Source organism: Macadamia integrifolia, unplaced genomic scaffold (assembly GCF_013358625.1).
Source record: "Macadamia integrifolia cultivar HAES 741 unplaced genomic scaffold, SCU_Mint_v3 scaffold3543, whole genome shotgun sequence".
Taxonomy (NCBI): domain Eukaryota; kingdom Viridiplantae; phylum Streptophyta; class Magnoliopsida; order Proteales; family Proteaceae; genus Macadamia; species Macadamia integrifolia.
This window is the reverse complement of record NW_024869590.1, coordinates 1-10,778: the sequence shown is the minus strand read 5'-3', so window position 1 is coordinate 10,778 and position 10,778 is coordinate 1. Positions and strand designations below refer to the sequence as shown.

General features: G+C 40.2%; 1 protein-coding gene across 1 annotated transcript; it reads left to right on the top strand.

Moving 5' to 3' along the window:
- The first annotated feature begins 7,088 nt into the window (after nt 1-7,088).
- LOC122068198 (F-box/kelch-repeat protein At3g06240-like) lies at nt 7,089-9,779 on the top strand. Its single transcript, XM_042632068.1, has 3 exons — nt 7,089-7,287; nt 7,452-8,006; nt 9,607-9,779. Exons 1-3 carry the CDS (start codon nt 7,089-7,091, stop codon nt 9,777-9,779), a joined length of 927 nt encoding a protein of 308 aa, XP_042488002.1.
- The last annotated feature ends 999 nt before the right edge of the window (nt 9,780-10,778 follow it).

Below are 10,778 nucleotides of genomic sequence, written 5' to 3'. Positions count from 1 at the left end.
AGATAGGCAATCTTTGGCCACCTAATGCAACTTCCTTTCATCCTCTTTTTGACCCCGAAAGAAATTACACCTTGCCTTACCAATATCCTCAAGGAGACCACTATGAAGCTTGAAATGAGACATATGGTAGGAGGGGGTAGCCGCCACAATAGCTTTTAAAAGAACTTCTTTCCCCGCCTGAGAAAAGAGATTCTCTTTCCATCCTGCAATCTTCCTTATAGTCTTGTCTTTAATATGCTGAAAGGAAGTCATCTTATTTTTTCCAATCTCTGAGGGAAGGCCCAAATAAGTACCAGGGTGAACTAGACCATCCACTTTTATAATCCTGGCAAGGATTTTTCTTAGCCTTAAGGGAGTGTTAGGGCCGAAAGATGCAGAGGATTTATGACCATTTACTTCCTGACCAGAAGCACCACAATATAGCTCAATGGCATTTCGCAAGCTTCTAAGGGATCTATGGTTTGCATTTAGGAAGACAAGGCAATTGTCAACAAAGTAGGAATGAGTTATTTAAGGGCTAGACGGCCTGACTTTCAACCCCTGAAGGCTCCCCTTAGCAACTGCTCCTGAGATCAAGGAAGTAGAGCACTCAGAGCAAAGCACGAATAAGCTAGGGGAGAGGGGGTCTCCCTGTTGAAGGCCACAGGAAGAAATAATCAACCCTTTCTGCAGCCCATTAATCAGGAAGGAATAAGAAACTGTGCTCACACATTGGAGCAGGAGATTAACCCACTTCTCACACAACCCCATCTTCAAAAGAACCCTAGTAAGGAAGTCCCATTCAATTCCGTCATATGCCTTCTTCATGTCCAACTTTACTACCGCAATATAACCAATCCCAGACTTCAAACCCTTCATATGGTGGAAGGCCTCATGGGAAATAATAACATTTTCAGAGATACTTCTTCCTTCCACAAAGGCTGTCTGCTTAGGGGCAACAATCAAATCTAAGCATCTCTTCAACCTTTTGGCCAATACTTTTGCAAAAATTCTATAGACCACATTGCATAAGCTGATGGGTCTATATTGATATATCCTCTCAGCATCTATGACCTTGGGAATAAGCAAGATATGAGTTCTATTCAAATCTTTAAGCAAGAACCCGATTCAAAGAAGGAACGCATAGTCATACATATTTCCGGCCCAATACAAGACCAATATGATTTGAAGAAGATCGGAGGGAGACCATCAGGACCTGGAGACTTAAGGGGGTTCATAGAAAACACCGCCTCCTTCACCTCCTCATCTGAAATTGGAGCACACAAGTCTGCGTTCATCTCATCTGTAAAGCTTGGCACAATAAATTGAAGCGCAACTTCAAGATTATAGGTTCCCTGAGATGAATACAACTCACCAAAGAACTGAAAAATCTCTCTATCGATCTCCCACTCATTTTCAATCCACCCCCCACTCAGAGATGTTAGCCTTTTTATCTTGTTTCTACTTCTACGATGAAGGGTAGAGGAATGAAAAAAATGGGTGTTCCTGTCTCCTTCCATTAGCCACTGGATCCTAGATTTTTGCCTCCACAAGGACTCTTGTTGGTCAAGCAAGAATGATAGTTCAGACCGGGCAATCTCTTCCCTCTTAGCCAAGTCAGGATGACTAGGCAGACTTTGGATAAACTGAATTTCCTTCATCTTCATTCCCGCCTCATCATCGACATCCTTAACATGAGCTCGCTTCCATTTGGCTAAACCAGACTAGACAAATTCAATCTTCTTGTAAACTCTGAACATAACAAATCCACCCTGTTCTTTTCCCAGCACTTGACCACTGTTTCCTCACACCCTGGAAGTTTCCTCCACCTTTCTTCAAATCTAAAAATGTGCTTGCCATTTGGAGGGGGAGGCTTTAAGTCAATAATCAACGGGCTATGGTCAGATCCGCAAGCAGGCTCAACCAACACATCTGCATCAGGGAACTCATCTCTCCAGGAAATTGAGCAAAGATCTCTATCCAGCTTTTCCTTGATAAGACCCCCACTCCACCTTCGGTTAGACCAAGTAAAGGCTGGGCCTTTTGAGTCCATGTCCATAAGTTTATAAGAGTTAACAAAGGCTTGGAAGTTAGATAGCTGACTAGCAGACTTTGCTCTACCACCTTGCTTTTCCACTGCACACAGAACTTCATTAAAATCACCACACAGAAGCCAGGGGCAGCAATAGAAGATCCAAGAGAACTCAATTGATGCCAAAAAACAAGTCTATCTGACGATCGAGGAGGGCCATAGATCAAGGATAGGTGCCACCTTTTCATATCACCATTAGGGCAAATAGGCAGTCAAACATTCTCAAAGAGCTAGAAAGAATCTGGATATCAACATCAGAAGACCACATAATACAGAGGCCCCCACTATTTCCAATGGGATCCACAAAACAGAAATTAAAGAAATGTAATTTGTTACACAACAACTACATACGAGCAGAATCAGCTTTAGTTTCACTCAAAAATACAATATGAAGGCGGTATTTGGACACAAGAGTCCTAAGAACCTGAACCGTCAAAGGCCGCCCTATCCCTTGATAGTTCTAACAAAAGATCTTCATTGTCTCGCGCAGGACCGAGCATTTCAGTCTCCCTCACTTTCATCAGTAGCATCATTCTGGGGTGATAAACAGGGGGTGAAGCGAGCAGCATGCTTCCATTTCCTATGAACCAGTCTAGAACCACCATCTGGGGTTCGATTAAAAAAGCCATGGCCATTCCCAAAAAATTCAGAAACAAAGGGGGAAGGGAACACCTATTCAGCAATAAGGGGGACAGGGGATTCCAGGTTATCATGTTGATGGGAGATGGTGTGGTGATTAACATCCATAATGGGGGGGGGGGGGTGGTGGAGCATCTACAGGGGGTTCAAAGGACAAGGCTGGTTCTGAGTCAACCCCACCCCTAGTAATCTCATGGCTATCAAATATGGAATCACTAGATGGGGAGGTAGGAATTGGCATGGGAGTAGGTGGGTTAGGAAGGAAGAACACGCATATGTCCAATTTACCCTTCATAGTAAAAAAGTCCATCTTCAGGTTATTTAAATTACCCACAAGGGGGTTGTTTGCAGTGTTCAAGCATGAAGTGAATAGGTTGGATGGTACCTGGACCGATGAGCCAATGGAGCCAGAATCGGCTCGGCTTCCACTAAGAGAAGAAGACAGCTCCAGATTTCTCCTATCCATAATTCTCTCATCCCTTCCAACTGGAGGTGCAAGGTGGATCTCCAGTCTCGCATCCATGGGCTCAATCACTCTTGACCTAGCAAGAAGAGGAGCTTCAGTCTAGGGTTGGTGGATGGAAAAGGCAGCAGCGTTTGTAGGAACCACATCGATCAGTCTAGATGGCCCAATAAGATTTGTTCCATCACCACCAGGTCCACTACGATCACTATAGTGGAAGTCATTGTTTGATTCTCTATTCCTGGACCCCCCCCTCTAGGAGCACGCATAGTACGTGAGAATTGCCTCACATCCCTCTCAGCACAATTCCTCAGACCAACGCACCCATAAGAATTGTTATGACTTTCAATCCATGAGAAGCATTCCAAGCAATTCACATAAGAGTGCCCCAACTTACCACAATAGTAACAGAATGTATCCAGCCTTTAAATTTTGAATTTTATTTCTGAAAACACATCCCATCCACAGTCCTCTGTAATTTTTCTCCTTTGCATAAGGGTTTGGTGACATCTATCCACAGCAAGATTCGTACAAAATTCTGATGTGGGTGGGGGCCAACACAGATATTTCCTTCAATGGGCTTCCCTACTCGAGACGTGAGCTTCATAGCAATAGAAATAGTCCAATAAGCAGGGGCAATTCATGGACTTGAATCCAAGTCTTCACAAAGGAGAAGATTCCAAGCCTACAATCAATATTTGGTGACCACATTTTCAGTGAGATCCAGTGGCCTTGAACCACCCAAGGGCCATTGTTTAGCGCAATGTGAATGTCAAAGCGATGGAACAACTTTACAAGGAAGTATCCTTGTGACTGTGCTTCAACCTTCAATCCACCGATAGGTTCCAAGCCCTCATTAAGGCCCCTTTGACAGCATCAGGGTGTGGCTTTTTTACAGCAATAACCATTCCAACAAGGGTTATACTTCCCCTCATCTTTAATGTTATTCAGCTCTTCCTCATCAATGGTAACCAGAACCTCAGCATCCTCAGTGCACAAATTTCCAAGGAGGTCTTCCTCCATAACATCACTCCCGTCCATTCTTAAATGCAGGTAAAAAGGGTTGGTGTAATACTAAGAAGGGCGGATGAGAACTCACAAAATGGGAAGCAGGTCAAGAAAGGAAAGTTGTAGCTGAAACAATAAATCCAACAACAAATAAAGAAGTCACAGGGGAAAGCCAGGGAAGAGCGACGGCGTCAGCTGTTCCGCACTCACCAAGGGGTGGAGGAAGGGTGGGTCCGCGGCGGATTTAGGGTTACACTATTCCGAAGCGAAAAGAAAAGAAAAAAAAGAAAGCTGGTACCTGAGGACCAGAACAAAAAAAGGGACTCAGCCCGTCACAAATATCGGTGGAAACTGTATAGCTCAACATCAGCCAAGAAAAGGACCATGAGTTTCATCTAAGATTTACCAGTGCAACTCAATTTTGCTCCTCTAATTTAAGAAAGGAACAACATGAAATGTTAAACATCACTATGACCCAGTTCAACAGTTTTTATACTAAACAGACTTAGAATTGATAATATAACTCCCCCCACACTTATTCTGATTTAGGGAGAAAGAATGGTAATTCCCTATTCCCTACATCCTCTAATGGGGGAGCAGACATGGATATCAATCAGAGAGCACACAAGACGTAAGGTGTCATTTCATGAGACCCTGTGTCCTGTGAGAGGGCATAGGGAACGAAGAGAGTTAGCATTACTTTCCCCTATGATTTAAACCCACTCAATCAAATAATGATTTTAAATTACAAAACCCCACAATTGGATACTCTTACAACCCAAACAGCTTCAATTGCCTAACTTGATCTCAATCAGTTTTTGATCTGCACTGTTCAAGAACAAAGAATTGGCCATGATTCACGTCAAGAGGTTTAAAACTTGGAATTGGAAAAAGATTGTGTCAATCAATTTCAATCAAAATCAACCAAAAAGCATCTTTGAATTAGCTAGTCAATCGAATTTAAACCTTTTAATATTGTGAACCGTTGATAGGAGGGATCCAATTCTTCTCCAAAGCGGTGATCATCCAGGTCTTGTTCGTAGCTACTTGGGCAATCGCCACATGTCCAAACGGTAATCCAACGACTCTCGATGCCACTATTCTGATCAGTAGAAGCTCAGCCACTATCATTTGCTTTTCTTTTTTATTTTAACAATAAAAGCCTTGAAAAATCTTAAAGAATTTCATATGTTTATCTCAAGAGACATCAATACTACACAATCGTTGCAACAATTTATGGCTCCATTTGTTTCGATGTAAAATAGCTGAAAAAATAAATGTTATGGTAAAATCATATTTTCTGGTGTTTGTTTTTAAAATTATAAAATTTTCATTCGGTAAAATTTTACCAAATACTTCAAATTTTCCGGTAAAGGTCTCGATAATTTTTACAAGAAATACAACCGTAAAATGTTCCTTGCTAACATCTTGAATGAATCCTCAACACATTTGCTCAATCCTCTCTCTCCCTCCCTCCCGGCCCCCTACAACTTTCTATAACTCCCTATCCCTCTAAGGTTCTCCCTCCCTCTGTAACAAAAATGGGATCTAAGCTAAAAATTTTCGAAAACCCCTTGCTTAGATTGATAAATCCGAAAGAAAGAACTCTATGCTCCCTTCAAAAAGAGGACTGAATCTGATATAATGCTCATTTAGAGGAATCTAACTTAGGGTCCATTTGATTTTGTTTCTAGAAACGATTTTTTCATTTTTCTACGTTCAGAAACGGATAAACACCCCAAAAACCGTTTGATTTTTCTGTTTCGTTTCACTTGTTTTTGAAAACAAAAATAGAAATTTATGCCTATTTTTGTGTCTGGAAACAGAAATGGAGAAACAAGTTAGACTTGTTTTTCTGTTTCTAAAAACAAGTTGGAGTGACAAAAATTGTGAAAAACCCAATACTTCACTCAAGCTACCCAAACCCCCAACCCATTGTTGAAACTTCTCGTTATCTAAATGTGGCGATTCCAATTTGGTTGTACGAAGCTCACAGTTTTGGATTGCCTTCATCATTCTAAAGCTCATCTCCATAAAGCATACCTACAACTCCAACGTTATGCCTTCACTTGTGAGTTGCATTCCTATAATGTCATTCATTCACTTATGTCATGAACTCATCTACACTGTTGAAAATGTTTCAGGAAACAAAAAAATCAAACACCTTTTTGCATATCTAAAAATAATTTCTTAGCACAAAAATGGCAAAAACCGTTTCTGTTGTTTTTAGACACGAAAACAGGAGAAACAAAATCAAACAGGCTCTTAGTTGAATGCCTTTTTTATTTTATCGATGTTTTCCTCCTTTGTAACCCAAATAAATTGAGGGGAGAGGAATTAGTCAAAAATAGTTTTATCTCTAAATTCCTCTTCACCCCTTGGCATGTTAATAGCTAAATAAAAAAGGGAATGTCAACACATCCAGAATTAAACAAATGATTTCTTTTTATAGACGTGATAAAGATCTCTTTGAAGAGTAACATAAATAAACAAATAATAAAAAGAGGGTTCATCGTACTTTTTTTTTTTTTTTTGCTAACGACGGGTATCCAAGCCTTTGACCTGACTAGTCCCATGGACCCATACTGATCCCACAATCTCATGCACTGAATCATGCAGGGGGTTGAATGGGAGAGGGTCAGCTGCTCTTTATTAGAATATTCATATATAAATAAAACTTGTGAGGAGCAATTTTTTATAATCCAAGCCTCTATACATTGGGTCCAACTAATCGGATTAAAGTAAGGCCTACCCAATAAGATCCATCCAGAAATTATATTTTGTAGTGGAGAATGGAAATCCTCTAAGTCGGAAGATGAAAATGAAAGAAGTGGTTGGGGAATAAGAACTCTAGTTTCTACTAGGAATTGATCACCATCTTCACATTACATTTTTTTTCCCTTAGAAATGGTGAAGAACAGTGAGAAGATAAGGCAAGAAGAGGAGGCAATGCCAAACAAGAACCTCCCTGAGGTCCTCATCATGGACATACTTTCAAGGCTTCCGGTCAAGTCTCTTTTAAGGTTCAGGTGCGTAAGCAAACCACGGTGTGCTCTCATAACTGATCCTCCTTTCATCAAAATGCACCTCAGCCAATCCCTTGCAAGCAATACCAACCTGAGCCTCATTTTCTAAGGCTCCCATCTCTCCTCTTTCGACTTCAATGTATGTGAACAAGAAGCAGTCAATCCCTTGCAAGCAATACCAACCTGAGCCTCATTTTCTAAGGCTCCCATCTCTCCTCTTTCGACTTCAATGTATGTGAACAAGAAGCTGCCGCAGTAGAACTCGATCATCCACTCAAATCTCCAGATTATGGAACCGAAGTACCGGGTTCTTGCAATGGCTTACTGTGTATAAATACAGAACACGAAGAGAACATATACCTCTGGAATCCTTCAACGAGATGGCATCAAAAGCTGCCCTTTTTACCTTTGATCGGATCTTCCACTACTGCTCAATTAGCTTATGGATTCGGTTACGAACCCATCACCAACGATTACAAGCTGGTAAGGATTTTGCAGAGGTATCCACAGTCTTATCATAATAAAAATTACTCTGAGGATGATTGGTCTTCGGAGGTGAGGGTCTATTCACTTAGCACCAACTCATGGATACGTATAGGTGTCACGTACTTCCACCGCATCCAACACCGATTTGGGGTTCTTGCAAATTCTGTTCTTCATTGGATTGGAAATAGTGAGTTGGTAGTTCATACTACCTCCAATTCTATTGTTTCCTTTGACCTTAAAGATGAGAAGTATCGAGAGGTGCCATTACCTGACTTTTCTGAAGATATATTTCATATGACCATGGGGTTCTTGGAGGACAACTCTGTTTGCTCTGTAACTTTTTTAGGGTTTGTGTTGAGTTGTGCGTGATGAAGGATTACAGAGTGAAGGACTCTTGGGTGAAACAATTCTCATGATTGACCCATCAGTGATGGGGTCTTTTGACTACATCTGCCCTATATGTTATTCAAAGCATGGTGAAGTTTTACTCGAGAAGGACTTAGAAGAGTTGGTCCCGTATGATCCCCAAAGAGAAAGGGCTAAGAGTCTTACAATTCATGGTGTTTCTAAAACAGTAACTTGTGTTTGGAGTCTTGTTCCACTCGATACCAAAGAAATGGAACTGCACATGTAAAAAGAAAGAAGAAAGAGAAAACGGATCAAACAAAGGTAATGATGGGCAAGAGATCGCTATTTGGTCGTGTAGCTTCTGCATCATAGTAAGGGTCAATAAGAGCGTGTAGGGGCATCAACAAAGATTAGAGTTTTGTGTTTTTTTAGGAGGCATGATGGTAATTCCGCACCTATCACATTTGTGTGATATGAAAGGTGTATGTAATTCACCTCTTAGTTGTAATAACTTGAGATCTTTCAATGTGAATCAAATTTAAGTTACTTGGATAAGAGTGAAGTAGAGTGAGTCTTGCTTTTTTGCATTGATTTAATTTTTCGTTTCATTTGGCCACTGGAAGGGCTTTATAATGATGATTATTTCCCCTGTTAGATCCATGTATTTGCTTTCTTTAAAGAAACGTGTGTAATCATTACCCATGTGACTATATCATTAATTTCAAATCATTCCATATTTGGTTATAAAATTTCATTTTACTTTACGTCCAAAACTCCTTGTTAAAATATGTAAAATAAAAATTAGATGTAAAATGTGTCATTACTAAATCTACTTAAAATAATGTACTTATACAATCACTTTGGATCACATGGGATAATAATTACAAACATTTCTTTTTTAGGTATCAAATTTTCATTTCCCTTCCGTTTAAATTCCACTTGCAACCAAACGGAGTCTAAGAACTCTTTTCTAATTGCTTGGTCTAGGATAGTGCATGATCTACAGCCATCAGGATAGTGGCTTGGAATTGTACCTCCTCCTCCATAGGGAAAAAAATCGTCTGCAATTCCGATCTCGTACAATTCCGTGAAATACCCCCTTTAGGGGGTGACACGTGTATTGATACCAATGCAATGGTTCAGATCTGATTTAAATGATTTAAGGTTTTATTAGTTGTAAGAGATCTGGACCATTGTATTGGTATCAATACACGTGTCACCCCTGAAGGGGGTATTTCACGGAATTGTACGAGATTGGAATTGCAGACGATTTCAACCCCCTCCATAGTGGTAAACAAAGATACTATGAAAATCTGGCCATAAATCTAACTGTCCTGAAAATTCTACCTCCCACTGGTAGGTTTATTGGTTACTATCTCATTGGTGTTTAATTTCTGCTATCCATTCAACACCTACACAGAAAACCAAGGAATGGTAAAAGTTGTATCTCAAAAAGTAAGGTAGCAGTTGTTGTGTGTCTCTAGCGGATGTTGACACCACCTCCAGTTTTATTGTTTCCTTTGACCTTAAAGATGAGAAGTGTCAAGAGGTGCCACTGCCCGACTTGGGGTTTCTTGGAGGACAACTGTGCGTGATCTGTAATTTCTCCATCCATGATGAGATTTGGGTGATGAAGGACTACAATGTGAGGGGTTTTTGGGAGATGCAGGGAGAAAGGGCTTCAGCTGACTTTAAACACATTCGAATTGCACAATCGAGGGTTTCAATCGATCAATGAAGGAGATCGAAGGAGGGTAGATGAAAAGGGGTTTGATTGATTGAGAATGGAAAATTGTTTTGAACGACTAAGAGGGAGAAAGGGGTTTTAGTTCATAAAGGGTATAATGGATTTTCAACAAGTATGAGGGTAGTTTAGGTATTAGGAAAAAATATAGCATCTTTGCCTAATCAGGCTTGACCACTTGGAAGCCTTGCACCGTGAACGCCCGTTTAAGTAAACGGGCCTAGCTTTGGGGGGCATGGTACTGTTTATAATTGGGTCAGTCGGTGTCGGGCTTTCTTAAACGGGTCTTAACAGGGCATTAACCGGGCAACGGACATATTTAAGTCTAAAAAGGTTCTAAACGGGTTTTAAACGTGTCTACCCTAAAATTCTTTTCTTAAGTGGATTGAATGCCCTAAAATATGTTTGGTAAATCTTTAATAAAAAAAGAAAAATAATATGAGATTATGGTTGTTTTGACAAAGAAAAATAAGAAATTATGACATTTACAACTTACAAAATAAAGCTTAATTAAATCAAATCTTATTACAAAGCAAAGGGTAAGAAAGCTTAATTTGTTTCGTGGCAAAATAAGAATTTTATGTAGTATTAAAGGGGTTGGGCTAAGTCGGGCTACAACGAGTCGGTTCAAGCTAGGCATATAAACGTGTCAGTTTGGTCAGTGCCCGACGGGCTAGCTACTTACACCGTGAACGCTCGTTTAATAAACGTGACGGGCTCAAGTCGGGCCATAAACATGTCAGGCTCAGTCGGGCCTACCGGTGAGGGCTCAAAATTGACACCCTTAATCTAGGGGGAGGAAAGTGAAATTTTTGAAAAAGTATGGAGAAACTTGATATTTAGTTATAGTTCAAGGGAGGGGAGTGATATTTAGCCAAATTAGATAGAAATAAATTAATTATATTAAACATTCCAGTTTTTTTTTTTTTTTTTAATCTAAAATTTAGAAAGGTGACTAATGAAATTGCTTTAGTATTTTATTTATACCCAATA

Bases quoted from the DNA above. Each gene is read 5' to 3' on its own strand.
- LOC122068198 (XM_042632068.1), top strand. From the start codon at position 7,089: ATGGTGAAGAACAGTGAGAAGATAAGGCAAGAAGAGGAGGCAATGCCA. The intron at 7,288-7,451 runs GCAATACCAACC...TATGTGAACAAG, and splicing joins CCTCAGCCAATCCCTTGCAA to AAGCTGCCGCAGTAGAACTC. The intron at 8,007-9,606 runs AGGACAACTCTG...CACTGCCCGACT, and splicing joins TATGACCATGGGGTTCTTGG to TGGGGTTTCTTGGAGGACAA.